This window comes from Aspergillus fumigatus, chromosome 1 (assembly GCF_000002655.1).
Source record: "Aspergillus fumigatus Af293 chromosome 1, whole genome shotgun sequence".
In the NCBI taxonomy this organism is placed as follows: domain Eukaryota; kingdom Fungi; phylum Ascomycota; class Eurotiomycetes; order Eurotiales; family Aspergillaceae; genus Aspergillus; species Aspergillus fumigatus.
In genome coordinates this window covers 3966377-3988441 of record NC_007194.1, presented here as the reverse complement: position 1 = coordinate 3988441, position 22065 = coordinate 3966377, and the positions used below count along the sequence as shown (strand labels likewise).

At 50.0% G+C, this 22065-nt stretch overlaps 8 protein-coding genes across 8 annotated transcripts; 4 read left to right on the top strand and 4 right to left on the bottom strand.

Annotated features, from left to right (window-relative positions):
* Positions 1-38: 38 nt before the first annotated feature.
* Positions 39-2224, bottom strand: gwt1 (putative GPI anchor biosynthesis protein Gwt1). The gene is made up of 3 exons (XM_747763.2): positions 2097-2224; positions 1651-2021; positions 39-1573 (listed from the first exon to the last, which is right to left on the bottom strand). The coding sequence occupies exons 2-3, from the start codon at positions 1744-1746 to the stop codon at positions 164-166; spliced, it is 1506 nt and encodes a 501-aa protein (XP_752856.1). The 5' UTR covers positions 1747-2021; positions 2097-2224; the 3' UTR covers positions 39-163.
* Positions 2225-2904: 680 nt separating this feature from the next.
* Positions 2905-6174, top strand: AFUA_1G14860 (bZIP transcription factor; the record flags this gene model as incomplete). Its single annotated transcript, XM_747762.2, has 3 exons — positions 2905-3884; positions 3963-5502; positions 5591-6174. Exons 2-3 carry the CDS (start codon positions 5190-5192, stop codon positions 6172-6174), a joined length of 897 nt encoding a protein of 298 aa, XP_752855.1. The 5' UTR covers positions 2905-3884; positions 3963-5189.
* Positions 6175-6497: 323 nt separating this feature from the next.
* AFUA_1G14850 (acyl-CoA dehydrogenase) lies at positions 6498-8565 on the bottom strand. The gene is made up of 3 exons (XM_747761.2): positions 8294-8565; positions 7355-8203; positions 6498-7283 (listed from the first exon to the last, which is right to left on the bottom strand). The coding sequence occupies exons 1-3, from the start codon at positions 8389-8391 to the stop codon at positions 6917-6919; spliced, it is 1314 nt and encodes a 437-aa protein (XP_752854.1). The 5' UTR covers positions 8392-8565; the 3' UTR covers positions 6498-6916.
* Positions 8566-8634: 69 nt separating this feature from the next.
* AFUA_1G14840 (Ser/Thr protein phosphatase superfamily) lies at positions 8635-10065 on the bottom strand. Its single transcript, XM_747760.2, has one exon. The coding sequence runs from the start codon at positions 9619-9621 to the stop codon at positions 8803-8805; it is 819 nt and encodes a 272-aa protein (XP_752853.1). The 5' UTR covers positions 9622-10065; the 3' UTR covers positions 8635-8802.
* Positions 10066-10524: 459 nt separating this feature from the next.
* On the top strand, positions 10525-12826 carry AFUA_1G14830 (senescence-associated domain-containing protein). The gene is made up of 2 exons (XM_747759.2): positions 10525-11426; positions 11484-12826. Exons 1-2 carry the CDS (start codon positions 10808-10810, stop codon positions 12365-12367), a joined length of 1503 nt encoding a protein of 500 aa, XP_752852.1. The 5' UTR covers positions 10525-10807; the 3' UTR covers positions 12368-12826.
* A 356-nt stretch (positions 12827-13182) lies between these two features.
* AFUA_1G14820 (uncharacterized protein) lies at positions 13183-14527 on the top strand (the record flags this gene model as incomplete). Its single annotated transcript, XM_747758.1, has 2 exons — positions 13183-13269; positions 14360-14527. 2 exons carry the CDS (start codon positions 13183-13185, stop codon positions 14525-14527), a joined length of 255 nt encoding a protein of 84 aa, XP_752851.1.
* An 881-nt stretch (positions 14528-15408) lies between these two features.
* Positions 15409-19018, top strand: AFUA_1G14810 (putative serine/threonine protein kinase (Kin4); the record flags this gene model as incomplete). The annotated part of the gene is made up of 4 exons (XM_747757.1): positions 15409-16789; positions 16877-17004; positions 17061-17355; positions 17415-19018. 4 exons carry the CDS (start codon positions 15409-15411, stop codon positions 19016-19018), a joined length of 3408 nt encoding a protein of 1135 aa, XP_752850.1.
* A 1901-nt stretch (positions 19019-20919) lies between these two features.
* On the bottom strand, positions 20920-21765 carry AFUA_1G14800 (uncharacterized protein; the record flags this gene model as incomplete). The annotated part of the gene is made up of 2 exons (XM_747756.1): positions 20920-21107; positions 21516-21765. 2 exons carry the CDS (start codon positions 21763-21765, stop codon positions 20920-20922), a joined length of 438 nt encoding a protein of 145 aa, XP_752849.1.
* Positions 21766-22065: the final 300 nt, after the last annotated feature.

Below are 22065 nucleotides of genomic sequence, written 5' to 3'. Positions count from 1 at the left end.
AGCTCAGGATACGGATACGGATAGTATGCTTTTGCTTTTCCCCACTGACGTAGTTGACTTACCGCGGTTCACATGTGCCTATGGACATCGTACTCTTATATTTGACGAATATGGTACAGTTCACTATATATCTTCAACACACCACCAATTGCTCGTAAATACCCTAGAAAGGAAGTACTTTGATATTGGCATGATGCAATGCTAGAGCAACCCCTGTGATAATGGATGAATATCCAATGAGAACAGCGATGGCCTGCGCTGTATTAGCATCAATTGTGGAGATGCTCAGATTCACAGCTCCAGTCAGAAGATTGGCCAAAAGAAAGATCGCGAGACTGTTCTTATTGAAGGCCGACATGATTCGGCTCGTAGCAAAATCGACTCGCTCAGATTCGCTCTCTTGAGTCGTTGTCCGATGAACTGCAGGAAAGCAGAGTGTTTCGATCAGGCAGAACACAAACAGTTGCGCGGTGTTGAACGCCGAAACCCAAAGGACATAGGGCATGTTAGCGAGGCGGCGGGAGACAGGGATATTAGCTCCGTATCCCATCGCATAAGTGGAGTTCAACACAAAAAGAGTGGTCCACACTAACGCTTGCACGCCAAGGCTGATCAGGACCCGTCTCCTGGCCTGTTCTGGGCTTCTTGAGAAAGAAGTTCCGCGAGGGATTATCCGAATGCCGATCGCACGACCAGCAAGAAAAATCGCGAGATAACCTGAGAAGGAGAAGACGCCTTCACGATTCTTGGACAGTAAGCTTGGCCCACGAGGGGAGACGAGGATGTAGCTTTTCAAGTCTGTTGACTCTAGGGCAACTTGATACAAGACGGCGATCCCCACGGAGAGAACCTCGTATGACGGAATGATCGTAGCCAAGGCGTCGAAGACCTCCACGAACGGAGGCAAAAGACCCAATGTAAAGAAGAAGTTCCAATGTACGCCGTACTCGGTGACGTGCTCCGCATAGTCCAAGCCTTTGACGCTGTATAGCCGAATCAGGCCGAGGACGAGCAGAGGAATAGAGTGTCGCGTCGACGCAATCAACCTCTTGGCAAGAGGCAACCTTTTAGAGCCATTGATCCTGCTCTTGAGTAGTGAGCGAGCGGATACTACTCCGCCCGAAAAGACAAACGATCCAACGCCCAGATCCATGAGTGATGTACCCCAGTTTTCTACCTTGGCGAATCGGCGAGGAAAAATGCGAAAATCCACAGCCAAGATAGCGATGCACGTGATAACCATCATGGCGGCGCGATATGTCGTGAGAAATGGATGAATGGGTAGAGACTCTGGCAAGGCTGTCGCATGTTTCGAGTCATCTTTCCCAGCTCTAGCGGACTGGCGAGGAGGTTTCGCTTTGACGGGGGTCCGAGGACGTTTCGTAGAGAGGAGTATCAGCAGAGCGGGAGATATTAGAAGGAGATTGAGAAGAAGAGGCGCCGAAGAGTATAAAGTGGTTGCGAACAAGATAGCTAGTACATTGAGCAGGAAATCAACGAGAAGGGCAGCGGCGCTGTAGGGTGTGAAAAAGGATAGGCGAGATTGTAGAATTGACCACAGAAAAACGGATACCTGATTGATCGCAAAGAGACTCGGTTAGTCGAGAAACAATGTAGGCGAAGTAGCCACAATAAGATAGTAACACGAACCGAAGCAACCAAGGTGACGGCGTTGATTTCCAGGATGCTTCCTCCTGCAAGACCTGAGACAAAGGCCTCTTTGCGAGCTTTATAATCTGGATCCATCTTGACTCAATGCCGCGGGATTTGCACCTTTCTTTATTTGGAGATCACTCCTCCAGAAGAGTCAATCTCAACTACAGACTGCATGAAGGGAGGACTGAAGAAGATACCAACTGTCACGTATCGGGCGGCCTCCAAGTATTAGCCTGAAAATTCAGGCTCCTACGAAGATGCTTGCCGACGTTTCAACCCATATCCCCCATTATTGCTCGCTCTTGTAGAAGGAAGTAGGAAGCTTCTAAGGATAAAAAATCGGAATCGTCTCGGTCATCCGACGCCTCAAGTGAGCGCATTGTTACTAGACGATACTCTGGAGCTTGAAACAAGTTGTCTATGACAGTCGGTTCACATACCAGAGAGCATTACATCATGCAAACAAGGCGATTGCGGGCCGGGGAACCGTGACTGAATGAAAGCTTCGCAAGATGCAGGGATGACCGATAGAAATCCTCTGGTGGATGACTGACTGCTTCTACTGATCCTGGTGCAGGGGTCAGGGGGGCCCAACAGCCGGGGGCTCTTGAGCTTATACTACGAATTAAAGGCAGTTGGAGGTGGGATATTGATGCGCCACTATGGAGTGTTTTGGTAATAGGCATTGTCCACAATGAACCTAACCGGAACCTGGATCCTGACTAACAGATTATGTACTCCGTACACCGTCAATGAAACTCCTTCCCAAGCCCCTTTAGTTCAAACTATGCGGCCGGAAATCAGCCGAGTCGCGATTGATCCACATACAAGGAGTGCGGCAACAAACAGTCCCGACAATTGTACTCCATGCTTCGATGCGACTTCATAAACACATCGACAAAAGAGTCAGGAAATGTGACTTGGGCTCTGTATCTCGGGTTATCTTGATATGGTGGACCTTGACTCTCGAAAGCAACTAGTTCAAGCCTTGCGCGACTGTTTACCATGCCACCATTCCCTTTTTAGGGCAATCGGGGTCAAGTTACGAAGCCACGTTGTTTATATGACTAACTAAGGGATTATCAATCAATCATTGGGGGCCTATCCTGATTAGTCCAGTGGCTTCAACATGAAAGCTTCGAAGAAATGGACCGATTTCCGGAGAGGTAAAGATATTCCGAGTCCAAGCACCAACAGATTGAGCAAAAGGTACGGACGGGTACGGAGGAGTTAACTATGGTCTGCAGCCGCTAGGCCCCACATACATCCTAGTTATGATGAGGTTGACTGCCAATACCGGTACATCTTCGGCCTCGCCGTATCGCCCAATTACTCAGAATCTATCTCTTCGCATCCATTATCCATTATCCATTGAGAACCAAACAAAGTCGACTCTGGATTGAATGGTAAAAGCATGGATGATCCTGAGGCGATTCTTTCCCGTTCCATGCCGTTGTTGCCTCGTACATAGCTGTTCGATTATTGTTCAGCCAGCCTTCAGAAAGTTCAAGGGCCTTGAATTATCTGATTCGACTATTGAGTGCGCCGTAAAAATTTTCCTGACGTGGATTGGATGCTGTAGTGTACTGACCCTCTTGACTCTTGGCTCTGAGATATTGCCGATTGCCTCTGGTGGACGGTCTACATGCATCACATCCTTGATCTTTCCGAGTCCACAGACCCAGAAATACAAATAAACAAACAAACAACAGAACACTTGACCGGTTCATTTAATGGGCAATGGTTTATCTCGCTGGTACATTGCCTGGTCCACGGATTCCTGCAAATCACGTAGTTAAAGGAAACTGGGTTCGACGGCCATTCTCGTCGAATCCTCACAGGACTTCCAGGAGCAGGCCCATGGTTTCCGGATAGTGTGGATCGCAAGTTCCAAAAACATCCATCTTTCAAGAGGACGCGGTCAGATTTCCCTGCGGGGCATAGACATAGACATGATGGACCACTCCTTGATCGATAATCTTGTGCAAAACCCCTCGGCTCACAGATCTCATTAGAGAAGAACACAGAGAAGGTTCCCGGACTAGCTGAATAGTGCCATCCAAGGCACACTTGTCGAAAATATAATAATCCTATCTCCCTGAATCCAACCATTAGAGGACAGGTGCGACAAACGTTCCTAGGCCAAGGACTAGTGCATGTTTCGCTTCAAATTGACCAGAATAGTGAAGAAGCCACACACATCCTTTTACCCAACTCATGTTTTTCTGGTACGGATTTATTTCTCTTCTTTTCTTTTCTTTTGTGGCGTGTGAGGTCTCTGTTTAAGCTGACTTGTGCCCATCCAGGTGCAACCCCTCCCCCAATGCAGGATTGATGCAGCTGTTTCAGTAGTAGTCAACAAAGTTCGGACTTGGGGCCATCCTAGCGCTGGAGTTTCTCGGCGATGTGCCCGGGGTTGGCCTGACTTCTAATGCTCCTCCAGTCGCTCTCTGGCTCACCATGTGGCCATGATTCTCCAGGGCCCACTAACTAATTCTTTTAATTATCTACTCCATAGGCCAGGCAGACGGTGTAAGAATTAGATAATGCTATGAGCGCTTGCTGTTTATTTGGGCTGCCCCTTTGCAATACTATTGGCTGGGCAAGCACTCCATAGCCAGTTCGCGGCCTCGAGGGGTGGCGGTTGCCATCAAGAATTATTCCCACTCCTCGTCTCATTATATTTGACCGTGATGCGCATACGCTTGGGCAGAGTCTGCTGCAATGCCACTGATGCATTTGAGCAAATGGCATATCTGTGAGGTGGTTGCCCATTACCAATCATCTGGCTGTCTTGATGTGAATCAGACGTGGAGCGTACTTGTAGTCGGGAAGATCGGAAAGCGCAATGGCGCCGACCCATAGGCCATCAAAGTAGCCTCTTGGAGAAAAGGCGCTATCCCTCTTCTTGCCAATCCCACAGGTCGTTTCGTCCTTGCAATTTGTTTCATTGGCGGCCTAACTGCTCGAGGGGAAGGTCCGTAGCCTGGCGACCCTATCTCGCTTTTCCGAACTTGGCAGATATCGACTGTCGCACTTGTGCTGACAGCGCAAAGAAACGAGTCCACTCTTGGGTACTTTTTAGGGCCGGACGCCCCTAAATCCGAGCCTATATAAAGATGCCGAACCTGGGGGCTCTTTTAGTTGTGGTCCGGGCGTTTCACATCAGACGAGTGGTTCAACCAGAGACGATTCTTCGAGCGCCACAAAAGGCTTCTGCCCCATCGCCCTGGCATCTCTTTGATCATCTATCCGATGTTCAGTAGTCTATTTCCGTGAGTGACCGTTAGACCAGTGGCTCGAACTCGGACATTTACCGCGACCCACACACATGGAACGCCCAGAGTCACATATCGAAACTTCGACAGCCATCTTCTTCTGATTTTTCCCCGGGGCTTGTGCGCAATTCTGTATGATAGGCATTGATATCGCTGGTCAATGCATGCGCAATCACGACGAACACTTCCCTGACGACAGGTCAAATCAGAACTGGCAGCAAACGACTCGTAAGCTGCCACTGCCGGGACATCACGATGAGCTCTAACCAAGACACCACGCAATCGTCGACAAAGAAGCGAGAATCCCGCGCAGGAACTCGTAAAGTGACCACTCTTTCCGCTGAACAGCTGGCGCGAAAGCGTGCCAACGATCGAGAGGCACAAAGAACCATTCGTCAGCGGACGAAAGAACATATCGAGCGACTCCAAAACCAAGTGGCTGAGCTCCAAGCCAAGAACCAGCAATTTGACGACGTGATGCGACGGAATGCTGCTCTAGAGCATGAGATCAAGAGCCTCAGGCAGCAACTGGCTATGCTCACTGGCAACCAAAGCTATAGCAGTACTGGTATGTGACTGGGAAACATGTTTCATGGCCCCCCTCGAGCAGAAATGGCGGCTTGAGTGATTGCTAAAGTCTCGGTTCGACCTCACAGAAGGATCATACAGCAGCCCAGCGGGAGCCACGCCTCCAAGTCATTACTCAGAGTCCTTGAACGTACCACCGGTGTCGAGAGCCCCCTCGGTCCTCTCCGCCTCGAGCCAGATTTCTGTCGCTCAGGAATGGCAGACGTACGGTTCGACACGGTCCTCATCTATATGCGAATCATCAGATGCGGATTACAGCAACAGGGCCGAATCTTACGGGTTCGAGGCACAGGCCCAGACTCCTCATACAATACCCAACGCAATCCCCCACGCCAATTTCAACACCAATATCGCCCACGCTCCGGATTCCACTTTCCAACAATACCCCCAGTACTTTCGGGCTAGCGGACCGGAAAGTGCGCGGGGAGAACAGGTTCTACGTCATCCTCAGCAAGCTTTGCCATATGTACCCAGCCAACAGCCCATGCCAATGCCGGATGTCCCACCAGATCGGGTAGCCGGCGGGTATTCAGTACTTCAAGCTTCGCAGCACTACCCTCATCCCATAAATCAGCCAGGGGGAAACCAGTCGGGGGGAAATCAGCCAGGAGGTAATCATGGCTACAGCTACGGCTGGCCACATCAGTCTTGAACTCACTCACCGGGAGCTCTAAGCATTTTGTACCCGGCACCCGAACATCATGGAAGATTTTGAGTATTATATTCGCTACTCCCGTCGAAGAAGACTCGACGCATGTCGATTGAGCTACCGCTTCGACTAGAGAGCCTCGACGCGTATGCTCGGAGGACTTGGTGTATCACCGGAGGTCGAAGTCGAGGTTGTGGCCGCTTCACTTGCAGAAAGCCTCCAGTAGCAATGCTCTCTATCCGTCGCTGAAGCATGTACATCAGTGAAAGAGCGTCGAGAAATCAATTGCGACGGGCTCTTGAGGGCAATTTCGAGCCGGTTCTCACCTCTATTCGCTCCAACGACAACCAAGATAATGTGACGGGGGAGTAAAGGCGGACAATGAGACGAGCTCCCCAACACCGAAATGTGTTCACAGTTCCGGCGCCGAAGAAAAAGGAATAGTGTTTATCATCGAACCATGACAGCTTCATTCTGTTCCGAAGCGAGGCGAAGAAATATTCTCACTTCTATCTATAGCCGAAATGCTGTTATCATACATGCAAAAATGATCGTCGTTAGCCTTCCACAAATGAGACTTGCAGGCGTTGCCAATAGGACAGTGGGGTGGTTCTGCCGTCGGGGTCGAATTGCCGACCCCAATCATTGCGCTGAAAACAAAACATCCTATAACACACCTACGCCGACTATGTACGTAACGGAAACGGGAGGGGGAGGACAAGGAAAAAGAGAAACAGCTCCGGATCTATTTAGTGTACTGCTTTTGCAGGAGCTTAGCAATTGTCTGCAGCTGAATGTTACTTGTGCCTTCGTAGATGGCACCAATCTTGCTGTCACGGAACATTTTCTCGGCGATGCCTTCACGGACAAAGCCCATGCCGCCCATCCATTCGACGGCGGAGCTGGCCACACGGCCTGCAACCTGCGAGGCGTACAACTTGGCCATGGCGGCGTCCTGGACAAAGTCTTGACCAGCTTCCTTCTTGCGTGCGGCATTGTAGACGAGAGCCCGTGCGGCAGCGATTTCGACGTAGGCCTGGGCGAGCTGGTGCTGCATACCCTGGAAAGTTCCGATAAGCTGCCCGAATTGACGACGGTCGTTCCAGACGTAACTGCCATTGATGTGAGTGGTACGTTGGGATAGAAAATGAGGATCTTGCTCACTGGGGGAGTGTGAGCTTACCTGGCGGCGTTTTCCCAAGCACCCAATGCCAGACCGGTCATCTGAGCGGCAATACCGATACGACCTTCGTTCAGCAAGCCAATAGCGTACTTATAGCCCTGGCCCTCCTCTCCGAGCAGATTACCCTTGGGAATGACCACATCATCGAAGTTGAGCACGCAGGTGCTGCTAGCCCGGATACCCAGCTTCTTCTCCTTCTTGGCAATGGAGAATCCCGGGGTATCCTTCTCGACCACAAAGGCTGTGATTCCCTTGTAGCCCTTGCTGGGATCCAGGTTCGCAAAGACGATGAACACCCCAGCCTCCATGGAGTTGGTAATCCACATCTTGGATCCATTCAGCTTGTACCCATCCGCCGTCTTTTCCGCCTTGGTCTGCAGGGCGAACGCATCGGATCCGGACGCCGGCTCAGAGAGACAAAACGAACCGACGGTGTCCGTAGCGAGCTTAGGCAACCACGTCTTCTTGAGCGCGGCGTCGGCCCACTTGTTGAAGGCCGTATTGACGAGCGTGTTGTGCACATCCACCAGGACACTAACGCTGGGGTCGACGCGGGCCAGTTCCTCGATGGCAACAATAGCGGAGGTGAAGTTCATACCGGCTCCGCCGTATTCCTCGGGGATCTCGATACCCATCAACCCTTGCTCGAACAGCTGCTCGACTAGTGTGGGGTCCATGACTTCGGACTCGTCCATTTCTCGCACTTTGGGTCCGATCTGTTCCTGGGCAAACTTGGAGACGGTTTCGGCCATCAGCGACTCGGTTTCGGAGAGATGGGTGATTGGGGTTGGGGTCAGGCTGGAGAGATCGACATCCCGCCGCTGGGACGTGGTAGAGAAAGCATGGGTGCTGTAGATTTAAGAAGTCAGTGCATGTGAATATTTCGATCAAGACAAGGTAGCGCCGAATCAAGAAATAAAAAGTCAATGTAGAGCGTACCTTTGTGCCAGTCGGTATGCCAATGGCTGTCTGGCTGCGAGGCGGAAAGAGGGAGCGGTGCGGGACAAGGGCCGCAGAGCACGGGCGATAGATGCCATGGCTGAGGTTGTCAAACGGTAAGTCTTTAGAACCGAAGCAGGATAATCCCGAACCTGTGAAGATGGTAAAAGAGGGGAAGAGAGAGGTAAAGGAGGAAGAGGAAGTCCGAGTAGAATGTGGGGAGAGGACGAGGAGGAAATCACGGGGAAATGCAGCTCGATTATGCCTCGGTTAACCGCGGCTGTCCAAAGGGAACGCTGACTGGATCAATGGCAGCGTGATCATTCGCTATAACCCGAATTTGGCCATCTTAGAAAAAAAAAAAATAATAAAATAGAATAATACCTAGTTTCCTTGTCTGTTCTTGCGTCAAGAAAACTTTGAAGATCGAGAAGTTCCCCTGTTGATGATGATGATGTTGCACCGGTTTTACAAGATCTGTCCCTAAACTGTAGCCCATACGACCGCAACTATACACTAACCACCAGCTCCGGATCATAACCTTCTGACTGCGCAAAATAATAGCCTCTTTGATTCGCCACAATGCGTCTCCCTGTTCTGTTGTCGACAAAATCACAATTATAATGCGTGTGTCCAAAGGCCCATAAGCGCACCTGGGGTTTTTCCCAGCACGGCTCCCCAGTCAGATCTGTCGCGAAAGCCGATATGATGGGACTGTTCACATGCGCAGGATCAGTTGCACGAGCGTCAAGTGTGGGACTGTGGTGAGTGAAGATAATGATTTTGCGATGCGGATCCGATTGAGTGAGGTCGATGACTTGGTTGTTGAGCCAGGCGAGATCAGCTTTGTGTGCAGCTCGATGGCTCTCTACATCCCAGTTCTCGATGTGGTAGAAGTCATTGAGTGACAGGGAGACGCGCTCTTCCTGGCTCTGTGCGATTTGGGAGTGAAGCGTGCAGCCTAGTACTGTGATGTCTGGGCAGATATCGTAGCGCGTTTGATCCATGAAAACGAATTCTCCGAATTTATTTTCGGCTTTTGTACTTTCTTCTGAAGCCTTCCTCTGGCGAATACTATCGGAGAAGTTTCTAAGCCTGTCCTTCGCCGTTGCCCAGGTGGAATTCCAGGGCTCATGGTTTCCTAATACTAAGAAAATGGCTTGGAACTTTCGAAGATGGCGCTCGAGGAAGGCAAAAAAGCCGTCGTTTTTGACATAGCCAATGTCGCCTAGAATGGCTAGATACGGCGCTTTCGAAGGGATGTCGAACAGGTCGTATGCGGGGGGAGCTTCCAGGTGGATGTCAGATACCAATTGAAAAGAAGCCATAGTGTTGCGTTTATTCTTAATATAAACTTGAGCGCGTAACACGTAGTTATCCTGGTAAGGAGAACATCAGGTCTGGGGAGTCAGCATCTCCTCTATCTGTAGCCGCCCGCAGATACTACGGATATAGGGAGTAGAGGTCCCTGGACTACGAATCAATGCGTGAGGAAAGCGCCGTTCGAAAACTCTGACTCCTCCTTCAACTAGTCAGGCTTTCCAGTGAGTCCTTTTCCAGTGAGTCCCAGGGGGCTGAACAACGAATTAATGCTTATGGATTCTTATCTAGGTATTTTCAATTTTAGATCTGGTTGAAAGAAAGGGATCGGACAAAGAACTAAGATAACTAAGTTATTTAACGTAATTCCCGGGTCAATCGCCATCCCAGGTCAGCCGCCACCTTCTGTAATCCATATAAAATGGCACTTTTTAAGGCTTTAATATCTTCACCATACTTAAATTACTATTTATATAAGTAAGATATTTAGAGTATACATAGTCTAGAGTATATGATTACACTTTTACAAGGCATTAAAATGCTAATCCTCTCTCTTAATATCTAAAAAGCTAATATTACCAAAAAATACAGTGTATTTTTATGTTTCCTAAGTATATATATATATACTAGGAGGCTGTTACTTGTAACTATGATTCTATATATCTATACTATACCTCATACCTAACCTTATATCCGTGTAGATGCTTGGTTGTTGAGATATTAAAGCCTTAAAAAGTGCCATTCTATATGGATTACAGAAGGTGGCGGCTGACCTGGGAATTATGTTAACTGACACAACGCTGACACAGTGAGCACCGCCACATGGATTATGGTTGGTTCAACGGAACTCAGTCACATGTGAGAGAGACTGTGGCGGTGCAATATCACTGATATCATGTGGCGCCGGTGCGCCAAGACTGCCCTGATGCAGTTGGCGGCATTGCAGTTTTAAAATAGTTTATAATTAACCCCCGCTCAGGACACCAAGACTTCTGCCATTTATCCTGCTATTTCCACTACCTTTCTTTTTCAATCTTTCCTCACTTTGTTTTATCTATCTTCTTCTCTAAATCTTTTTCAAGCCCCTTGTTCTGAGTTGTTGATTTGTGCCTTCGACTTAGCAGCTAGAACACCGACGTCATCGCTTCCCCGCATACGAACGACAGAGGAGTAGCAGAGACACAGCTGATTGCAATGTCATCCACCCATGATCCCAGACTCCTCTACAGCATCAATAATATTCTTGCCTTCCATATCCAGAATGGCGAAGAAACGGAGCTCACTCCATCCGGTCCGCAGACCCTCTCTCTATTGATGGTTCCAACTACCGCTTCGACTCCTCAGGCCGCAGGCACGGACGGACCAGTAGAGGAGGACTTTTATCTTCACTTACACCTCCCACCTGAGTTGGATCTTGCCCTTCCCGCAACAACCCAGATCTACCATCAGCCGCCGAATAGCTACTTGATTCCTCGTTGGGATCTAGGACCCGATGCGGGTGCGTTCATTCGCATTCAATTTCCCAGAATTGGGACCGGGCCCGATAAGGTGACGCAGGAAGATATCGACACTTTCGAAACAATTTTGGCACAATGTACAGCATTCCTCGAGCGAGCGCCTCCACCGAGGGAGCACGCACCATACAACCCGGCCAGCTATGCTCCTGGGGAAGGCTACGTCTCCTCCGAGCAGGTTACCTCTAGTGATGCACATGGAAAAATTGTTTTGGTTGACGAGGAGAATGGTAGTGTTGTAGGGGAGATGGAAGGATACCAAGTAGTGGAGCAACCTGGTGTGAAGCCAGGCTCCAAGAGTAAGCGTTCTTTATCTGTCTCTTGACTGACAAATTTGCTAATGAGTGGACTAATAGGACCGGTGGAAATTCAACTTCCTGCCGAGGGAGAGGGAAACAAAATCAGCGTCAGTAATGTGTCGGAAGAGTACTTGCAGATGGCTCGCCACCCGGCATATAAGAACTCGACCCTTGTCCAGAAATCTGCCATGGCATCCCGCTTGATCGTGACAGGATCATCGTACATTGGCAACGTTTTAACCAGTGGAGCTGAAAGCTTCACGAAGAAAACAAAACCCAATCCCAAGCCAATGACATTTTCTGAAACCACCCACGCACGATTTCGAAAGATTGGCACCCTCTCTCAAGGCGCGGCAGAACTCTCCGCCAAAACCGTGGGCCAAGTTGGTAAAGTGGCACAGAATTTCGGTGCCTCTCTGACCCGGCGAGAGGGTAAACAGAAAGGTATTGATAAGTACGGAAACAGCAGCGATTACAAGCCGGGGATCTTGAACAAGTCCTTGATCGCCTTCTCAACTCTGGCGGATGGTATCGAGCAGGGTGCGCGCAATGTGCTGACTTCTGGCTCTGTCGCGGCCAGCACAATGATTGCACATCGTTATGGAGCGGAAGCCGGTGCCGTGGCGAGCAACGTCACTGGCGGTATCAAGAACGTCGGCCTGGTGTACATTGACGCGTCCGGTGTGAGCCGCAAAGCTGTCCTCAAATCCGTCGCGAAGGGAATGGTCGTTGGACGCATGCGCGATGGTAAACAAGTCGTCGTCGGTACGGGTGATGGAGGCGAGGTGCCTCCAAGTGTAGGTGGCCCCAGCCAATCTCTGCTTGGCGGACGAGACCCCGTCGCACGACGCCCGTCTCCCAGTCCTACACCACCTCCCGCTTATGGGGCTTCGGGCACCGTTTCGTTGGGCGGAACAGCTATCTCAGGAGGGAAGCGTTAGAAACTGCTTGAAGCATGCATTTCCTTCTTCTTTTTCGTCTGATTTTGTATATCCTTTTGTCCGAAGACTAGATGATTGGCAGGGAACATACATTCTGTTTGGGTAGGTACAAGGGTTTGGATCTAGTTTTGCTAATTTAGGCTATGACTTCTATGATAGAACTTTCATGAACCGAGACAATCGGTTTACATAGTCTCTCAAATATTGTAAGCAATAGCATAGTAACTAAACTAGAAATGTTAGATATCATCGCGCAAGGACAGGTTCTGCCTTCTGTTCTCAGGACCTTGTTTAGTATGAGGCGTCGAGGAAATAGCATGGTGGTACGCAAGGCACGTTGATATGCAAGTATCCCAGTAATGATAGTGGATCAAGGCAGTCAACCTTAAATTTCAAGGCAAACGATCCAAGGGATAAAAGTTATTGGATACTTGTAGAAAGGCCTTCGCTAGAAAGTAAAATCCTGACCTTATCCCTTGGTACCAAAATAACAAGGTCCAAGGATGAGACGCGGTCCGGTACCAGGTGGTGGAGATAGCTATGGAGTCCCTGGGTCTGGATGCTGAGGTGAGCGGGTAAACTTCAGTAACCCAAGATTCGAGGCTCATATCATTGGTCTAGAATGACATTATGTTGTTGTTTAAATATGGGAATGCCGCTGTTAGCTAGAGAAGTATCTGTGCCATAAATCAAATCTTCAGGCAGGCAATGCGGTTACTTCAAGATAGATAGACAGTACTGATTTGTGCATGTTGGTTGAAAGAGCGGCGAATCGCCATGGCTGTAGAGGAGTGCAGATTGCAGAAACAATTCAGATGACGATCGGCCATCCCCAGAACCCTTACCAAAAATGGTTTAGTGGACATCACCGTGCCGAGGATTCGAAACATTGGCTTCGTTTCGTGTGCCCCTGATTTAGAGGGGTTTTTATTGGTGCGATGCAATAATAATGATAAGTAACCTAAGGTAGTAAGCCCCAATGTTTTGTTTGTTATTGGGATACCGTTCTATATAGGTATATCAGTCATTGATGTTAGGATGGTTCAGTTTCAACTGTAGTTTGGCATGAATATGACAGTGTACATACAGAACAAGTACGTAGATGTACCTCAGAAACCCAAAGTGGAGCTTCTGATGTGGCTAGTTGAACTTCCGCCGCCTCTCCACAGTTGGTTCTATGTAAGGGGTTTTTGGTATTGAAGATACACGTTGGACATGAATGCGTCCTTGATTGATGCTTTGGGTGTGTCTTGTCAGTTATTAGCCGAAGTCAAATCTACCGTAACTTATTTGGTTAACAGTGATTCCAACTGAATCAGTTTGTATTATAGATGTTGGATACAGCTGTGATGCCCTGACTATGTTGAGAAGTAACTGCTAATTAGTTATCCTGCCAAAACATCATCATTCTCAGCGTTGAGGGAACTATTCTTTCTCTTCTATGACAGCCAGCCAGGAATGCTCAGTCGCTGACTGTTCTAGATTGCCTTTGCATGAGTCTGAGATCTGAACTATGAAATCTACACTCGAGTTGATATTGTCCCCCTCACCTCTGCGTAACGATAATTTACCACTTCCTTGTTAACAAGGCCATTTGAGTCGCCATAACTATAGCAACCATAGACCTTTAGAGGTCAGGGATCACTGAAGAGTCTAGACGGATGCATCCTTGAGTTCCATCTTTTGTGCTCAAGGATTAATTCATCATTATGCCCAAGCTGAGTTGCGTTGGCATTATTATTACCTTATTGTCTCCAGTCTAAGCAACGGCGTAACAGAACATCTCAATCTCCTCTTCTTGCCCGTTCTCCATCCAACCCCTCTTACCTTCACCGTGTTTCTCTCTTCCTTTCACCTTTTTTGCCTTTTCCTTCCTGTTTCATCTCCATTGTTTCTTCATTTCTTTGTTTTCTGTTTCTTGCTTGTTTTTCTTTTTCCTCTCTATCGAGGCCTCGTTTCCGACCGCTGTCAAGACTACCCACCTTTCCTTAGGAGACTCTGCGCCCCCTGTCTGCTCTCCGACAAGACGACAGCTCACCACACTGCCTCGTCACCCCCATTATCGTCACGCTGCAACTTCCTCTCGTCGATCATGGTCCTCGTCGCAGCGATAGCTCCATCTCGTCAATTCTCTCGCCAGTGTTGAGCGTGTGCGCCTGATAGCCCTCGGCTTTCAATCCCATCACAGGCGCGGCTTGGTAATTCAGTGGGTGGGTTCGATCGCGCCTCGGAGGCTGAACACCATCCCTTCCCGCCCGCGTTTGTCGGTCTTCCCGATCACCGTTCCTTCGAGACGCAAAATACCTCCTTCCCGTCGAGTTACCCAATTGGGTAGGGAATATCTGTGAAGAAGAGGAGAACTCGAAAAGGTAATCCTGCAGTGCAGATATCGCCCACTCCTCTTCATTCTGGTTGCAAACGAATCCAAGAGGGTATAAAGAAATCTAAAAGAATAAAAAAAGAGAAAATAGAGAACTCGGGAGCTGGTTTACGACACGTTTATCACGTTTTATGTCCTTGTCTTTCTCTACTTGACTGCTCAGATTATTTTACTGAACCTTCGTTCTTCCCTTTTCGGCCCGGTGTCTGCGTGTTTACTGCGTTGCATCAAAACTCTATCACAAGCAAGACCTGTCGATTGTCGTTGTCCCTTTTTTTTTTCTCCCCGTTTCTCTTGCTGGCAGTGCTCTTTTAACAGGCCGTCTGATCGGACCCCAACCATTGTTTAAACTGACTTTTCGAAAATAGCCTTACTACCCGATTGGACAACCTGGCGGCTTTCTGGTTACAGAAAAGTGGTAAATAGCCATAAAGAACGAATCTACCGGGCGCATTGGGCGGGCAGGACAACATTTCACTCTTGGCTGAGTCGATAGACTCCTCTGGAAAGGCTTCAGCGTATCGTCCTCCCTTTACCGATCGCGATTGGCCAAGCATAGAAAAGACACCGCTCATCTGCCTCCCACGCCTGGAGAGCCAGCCCCGGACGGTCAACGCAGCACCTTCAATCTGTTTTTGCTGCGCCTTCAGTAAACGAAGGTATGTCGTCTGCTGCTATGCAAACGGTTCCTCAGTACACACCCGCCCGTTCCACTGCTACCTATGTTTCACTTCCCCATCCAATCCCCGCTTCGACGTCTCAATACGACTATGCGCAGCAACTATTCAATGACTTACCCCGGTCAACGCAACCATCGTGGCGGTCGCGTGACCCTCATACTGCCGTCGTGAGCACCGCGCTAAGTTCTCAGCAGCCATCTTCTCCCCCGACGACGACATATTCTTCGGCTATGAGCGACCCCCACGAACAAGCTCCGCCGTTGTCCACCCATGCATCCCCATCTTTGAACCCCACACTGCCGACGCCTGGCCAGAATAGTAACCGAGCACCCGTATACCCCGATCTTCAAGGTGCTCCTCCCATCCCGCCGCCGAGGACATCTTCAACTCATCGGACTCAACATGGTTCAAGCACTACATCATCCTCCGGCGAAAGAGTCTCTAGTTCGCGCCGCAACAAGAGCAAACCTGACGATCGAAGCACCGGCCACCGCGAAAGAAGAGGCGACGAGCCTCGCTCGCACTGTTCAGCAGCTCATTCGTCTGAGGAACCGACGAGGGAACCGTCCGGTAAGGGATCGAGGCGAGTCCAGACAGGATCATCCTCAGCGGTCGACTCACGCTCGGAGGAGGTGATGGAGACCATCCCCAGCCTGGGAACTTTGGTAAAGGAGTCCAGTACAGTTATCAACCAAGTGGTGGTAAGTGACCCATCAGTGGACATCATGAGGGAGCAAGCACGGCAAGCCGAAGCGTCGATATCGCCTTCTAGCGACAGTGCTCCGCCATCGGGACTCGCCTTGGTCGGCAGCGAGGGTGTGGATGACGGAGGGCGCGGCGGACTACGCAGTCGGCACGACTTCAACGAAAACACGATCAAGCGCAAAGAGACTACGTTCGGCCAGTACATCCTTGGGCAAACTCTCGGTGAGGGCGAGTTTGGAAAGGTCAAGCTGGGTTGGAAGAAAGATGGCAGCGTCCAGGTTGCCATCAAGCTCATTCGGAGGGAATCTCTCGGATCCAACCCTAATCGGCTGCCCAAGATCTACCGAGAAATCTCCATTCTTCGCGATCTCCATCACCCGAATATCGTTCGACTCCATGAAATGGTGGAGACCGATCGCCACATCGGTATTATTATGGAATATGCATCAGGTGGAGAGCTCTTTGACCACATTCTGAACAATCGTTACCTCAAAGACAATTCGGCCCGGCGCCTGTTCGCCCAGCTCGTATCAGGCGTGGGGTATCTTCATAAGAAAGGCATTGTTCATCGAGATCTCAAACTGGAAAATCTGCTCCTGGATCGCAACCGCAACATCATCATCACGGATTTTGGCTTCGCCAATACATTTGACCCAAGTGACGAGTTGGGCGAGGAGATCGAATACAATCTCACCAATAAGGAGTTTGTGAAGCGAATGCGCTTAGACAAGCCTAACGCCAAAGGCATGAGACGGGGCGACCTGATGCAGACCAGCTGCGGAAGCCCGTGTTATGCGGCCCCCGAACTGGTGGTGAGTGATTCACTGTACACAGGGCGCAAAGTGGACGTCTGGAGCTGCGGTGTGATCTTGGTAAGTTGGCACAGACTTTCATTGTCCTCTGGATGACATGCTAACGCATTTGATAGTATGCTATGTTGGCTGGCTATTTGCCTTTCGATGATGATCCAGCAAATCCAGATGGCGATAACATCAATCTGTTGTACAAGTATATTGTTAGTACACCGCTGACGTTCCCGGAATACGTGACACCGCATGCTCGCGATCTTTTGAGACGGATATTGGTGCCCGACCCGCGCAAACGAGCAGACCTTTTCGAAGTGGCTCGTCACAGTTGGCTTAGCGAGTTTTCGCATGTTGTGTCTCACATCACGAGCAGTACAACCAAAGTTGCGGACATTGCCGACACGACAGTTCCTCCTGGTCAGTGTTCCCACACGCGCTCTTGGAGCCTGACGCTAACTTATCGTCGTGTTTTGCAGAAAGCCATAGGGAAGCCCCAGCGCTGGCTCGCAGTGCCTCCGTCAGAGAGCCTCCGAAAGCATACCAGAGCTCGATACCTACGGTTGGAGGGCTTGTGCATCAATCCGGAGACATCTCCCAAGAGCCGTCAGTCGATCGGTCAAAGACTTCTCGGGACACAAAACGGCGAACGGTACAGGTCGAATATGTCGCCCCCCAATCTCAGACAGCAAGAGGAGAAAGCCCTTCCGCGCCAGAATCCCCGAACGCAAAGCCATCCGAAGTCCTTCCAGCCGCAAGGCCCGGCAGTCGAGATGCGGCGGCAAACACACAAGTAGGCGCTCTACCCTCGGGTGTTCATATGGAGCAGCGCTCAATACGGGCTGGAGAACCCAAGGCACCCGCTGGCTCGGTGCCGCCTACCCCAGGGCATTTGCCCCGATCGACCTCGGACAGCACTGCCCTCACGGGAACGCACACGACAATGCCTCCGACGCAAGCCACGCGGCCTACGACGGGCGCCTCAATGGCCTCGTTCAATACTGGTCGCTTGCCCTCTCGGGGTTCATACGGACAGCCTGTGGCTCCTACTGTTGCAGCAACCAACGCACAGGGTCGCCTTGCCCAGCCAAAGAGCAAGCAATATGTGATCTCGGCACCAATCCCTCAGAATTCCTCGCAGCACGCTGCCATGTCGATCGGACGTCCAAGCACACAGGCCCTCCCGGCCAAATTCAACACCACCCCTCGGCAGGAACCACTCAAGGGCCATAAGAGGTCCAATACGGTCTCGGGCATTGGCGAAAAGCTCTTTGGGCGATCAGGATCCATCTTTGGCGGTCGTGGAACACAGACCGCTCCTCGTCAGAAACCCAGCAAGCGGTATCCCCCAACAAGCATGAGGGATCCATTTGCCGGAGAGGAAATTCGAGTCTCCATGGATTCCCGACGGTCCATCCAATATGGATCTAACCGGAAGATGAGCGAAACTGGCGGTGAGAATAGACCACGCCGGTTTTCCTTGCTACCAGCATCTTTCTCCCTCCGGGGTTTTTCCTCAAGCCGATCGCAGACTCCCGAAGAGGAATCCCAAACAAGTCGTTCCACTGATCAACGAGTCCAGCAACGTCCCTCGGCCGGAGTTATCCGCCCTCGAGCGCGCGCCACCAGCTACGGAACGCAAGATGCCATGGGTATGGTGTCTGATGGACCAGGGGAGGGGGTACTGGCCTCAGAGGAGCCGGTCAACTACCAAGCCCGTATTGATCAACAATTCGCGGAGTTGCACGGTTTGCAATCCGCGGCGTACCAACCTACCTCGTACAGCAGCACATCGGCCGAGCACGTATACCATAATGGCAACGATCATCAGTACGAACATCAATACGCCAATCACTCGACACCGAATTACTATGACGAGTATACTAGTGACGCCCGGCCATCAATGCAGGTTGGCCGGGCCGGAAGAGGCCCCAACGTTCTACAGAAGAACAATAGGAAGTTTGCCGATGCTTACGAGTACGAACGAGACCCCTCTCATCACTCCGGCAGCTCCGGTGCAGCCAGGAAAGTCATGGATTTTTTCCGTCGAAGAGCCAAATCCAGGGCCGGTGATGACCGTTGAATCTGGTCTTCTCTTCCGATGAATCAGGTCCTTTCGGTTTTCGCGTTCGTTGCCACGCGCGAACTGTACCACCATTTTTAATCGAACCGTGGCAAGACCAAGCCAGTCTGGTCTAATTTCTAATTGCCCCCCCTTTTCCCTTCTTCCTTGTTCATCTACATTTCTTCTCGGGAATCGAGATTCTTGCAAGATATCCCCATGACTTTCTGTGCGGCGAGTCCGAAGGCGGATATGCGAGAAGCTGTGTCGCCCATCAGAACAGGATGGATGATTCAAGCCGACACTCAGGCCAAGCTTTGAAACACGAGGAGGAATTGCGTCTACCATGCTCTAAGAAGAAGTTCAACATCGCAAGAGAGCAGTATGATCCTTTGGATACCCCTTTGATACCCAGCTTGTTGTCTGCTTCTGTTGCTTGCCGCATGGATTTGTCCTCGCATTGTCAGCGACCATTCTTCGTCCCGCACACATAACATAGCCTTTATCCAGCATATGGCGCATTTTCTCCCCTTATTTTATTTTACTTTTTCCCCCCTTTTATTTCCTTTGTCAAGAATACATTTCCTTTTTCCTGTGTCCAAATTTTTGTTACCATTCCCCTGTTACTATAGCCCCTAAGTGTAAATTGATCCTGTGTCTGATCCTACTTTTCTCATCGTGAGGCCGGCTTTTCGCCTCGTTTCTTTATTTTAGTTTCCGGTGGTCATGATGCTCCTACACAGTCAGGGGGTCTTAGTGGGGAGGAGTACTAACTCTGTTGTCCAGGATCATGTCAGAGTAATATAACATCATCACCCTTGAGGTATATTGATTGCACCATACTCATCTGGTCGTTGGAAGGGGTTATGTTCCGACACTTGTATCGTTGATTAGATGTGCTGGTCTGCGTATGACTGGCTAGTACTACATCCCTTTGGCTGCAAGAAACACTAGCCCGTAAGGCATATGACTTAGCCTGAGCAAGAATACATCTTGACTCGGTGTAGCCGTTGATCCATCCGCAAGCAACAAATGGAATAATGTCATCATCGGTCTGCCACAGTTGCAATGATAAAGCCTTATTGAGTGCCGATAGCCATGACAAAATATCCCATACAGACTGCCCTCCCCAGTACTTCCGTGGTCCACCCTTCTGAGTAGATCCTGTCGACAGACGCAGCAGGAAAGAGGGTTGAGCCAAGATGCAAGCCAAGGGGATCGCCGCTGGTCTGCGCGCTGTGTGCATCGAACTCGAGCGCTCATTATCAGTAGATAAGGTACCCTGCTCTTCCTATCCTGGCCAGGGGGCCTATCTCATTTGAATGCAAACATTATCGCCGCAAAAGAGAGGATCTATTCTACCGCAAGACCTCTTGAAGCAGGTATCTGCGTCTCTCGGCCAATGATGGACGAATGTTCTCGAACCTACGGGAATAATCAGGTAGTGCCTATACCCAATTGTGCAGATGCATGTTCAGGTAGATGGTGCGAGGACCGAATCGCCCGAGGATGAGGACCCTGCAATGTTTTCTACCTCTCTACGTACTACTTACTAATTAATCTGTCTCTTGAACTAGATGCTCGTAACAGCGACTCTGGTTATTATGACTCTTAATGTTATTACAGCATTGCTGAATACTGACGCTCCGCTCCGTTCACCGGGGGAAAGGAATGTACTCCGTACGGAGAAGAGGAGCGACGAGAGGTGGGGGATTATCCCGTGGTGGGGGATTATCCCGTGGTGGGGTCTAGATCTTCCCCTTTTCCCTCTTCTAGAAAGAAGCTTAGATCAGATTTGAATGACCGGTGAACAGATGGGCACAGGCTAGACCGCAGGCTGCTGCTGCTGCAGCATGCCGCATCCCACTTTTTAGATGAGATCAAGATCCGGTGGGTTTACTTTCTTGGTATTGGGATTTTTGTTACTCGCTACCAGTCTTGTAACTCTGTTTTCTCAGAGAGAATAGGTGGACATTCTCGACCCCTGCAGAGGGAGGGCTACGATCTCCGGAGTACTCCGTACTGTCAACAAACAAGGGATGAGTGTGCTTCTTGGCAGTTGATCCAGATAAGTTGTCATTGCTTGGCTGTGAGACATGGATAATCAATTCTTCCCAATTAAGCCATTATCAGATTGCACACAAGGCTTGGCGGTCGGTCATCAACTTCCCCCCCTTCCTTCAGAATGGTGATAATGATAAGCAGGTACACAATGATGATGTGATGGAATGTGTAATGAATTGTCTCTGCGAAGCATGATGCAAACCGGAAAGAAGTGGAAAAAGCAAAAAGTGCGTCCGGAAAGAACCTGGAACAAGACCCCCCGTGGGCTCTTCACTGGGCCGTATTTGCCCATCAGAAAGCGCTAAAATTAAGAACAAGGAACGCCGTTGAGTGTCTCAGAGTTGATCAGCTGACCGTACTGATGAATTGGTATCGTGTCCAGCGCGATTGAACCATAGTGTTGTCGGAATGGTAGAGTTTTTTAAGTGAATCCATCAAACGTTCACTGGCTTACGTCTGGTACCGTGGCCTAGATAGAGAAAGCCACCAGCGAATGGAGAAAACGTAGCTTCAATCTGCGAATCATCGGTGCTGACGCTGTCTGAACGGTTTCGAACATCAGGAGAGGCGGGAGTTGATGCACCAAACTCGTACTCAGGACCAGATTCGGTGGGTGTGAGGACAAGGAATTTGCTGGTCTGCACAGGACGAGACTGGACAGGAGAGAGGACGAGGAACTTGCTGGTGGGAGTGTAGGTATACATTGTGTTTAGAAAAGATGACAGCAGCGTGCTCACGACAAGTGGTTAATGTGGAGATGGGGATGGGGGTATATAGGTTGACCAGTCAAGCAGAGTTGCAAGAAACTCAGAAAAAGAGATCGGACGATGTCTAAGAAATGATCAAGAAGACAGACCGGGACGAGATTCGGCGACCCTTATATACATGTGAAAAACCACCAAGACTGAATTCACAAAGGAGGGGCTATTGTCGGGGGATCATATTAAGCCCACCGAAAAACGCCGGCCCAGTGAGTTACTGCATCTCGCTTGCAGGACAACTAA

What these genes read in the sequence shown, in the direction of transcription:
- gwt1 (XM_747763.2), bottom strand. Translation starts at nt 1,746, where the DNA reads ATGGATCCAGATTATAAAGCTCGCAAAGAGGCCTTTGTCTCAGGTCTT. An exon ending in CCGTCACCTTGGTTGCTTCG is followed by an intron (nt 1,574 to 1,650) that starts GTTCGTGTTACT and finishes GCGATCAATCAG; the next exon opens with GTATCCGTTTTTCTGTGGTC.
- AFUA_1G14850 (XM_747761.2), bottom strand. Translation starts at nt 8,391, where the DNA reads ATGGCATCTATCGCCCGTGCTCTGCGGCCCTTGTCCCGCACCGCTCCC. An exon ending in GCATACCGACTGGCACAAAG is followed by an intron (nt 8,204 to 8,293) that starts GTACGCTCTACA and finishes TTAAATCTACAG; the next exon opens with CACCCATGCTTTCTCTACCA. An exon ending in GCTTGGGAAAACGCCGCCAG is followed by an intron (nt 7,284 to 7,354) that starts GTAAGCTCACAC and finishes CATCAATGGCAG; the next exon opens with TTACGTCTGGAACGACCGTC.
- AFUA_1G14840 (XM_747760.2), bottom strand. Translation starts at nt 9,621, where the DNA reads ATGGCTTCTTTTCAATTGGTATCTGACATCCACCTGGAAGCTCCCCCC.
- AFUA_1G14830 (XM_747759.2), top strand. Translation starts at nt 10,808, where the DNA reads ATGTCATCCACCCATGATCCCAGACTCCTCTACAGCATCAATAATATT. An exon ending in TGTGAAGCCAGGCTCCAAGA is followed by an intron (nt 11,427 to 11,483) that starts GTAAGCGTTCTT and finishes GTGGACTAATAG; the next exon opens with GACCGGTGGAAATTCAACTT.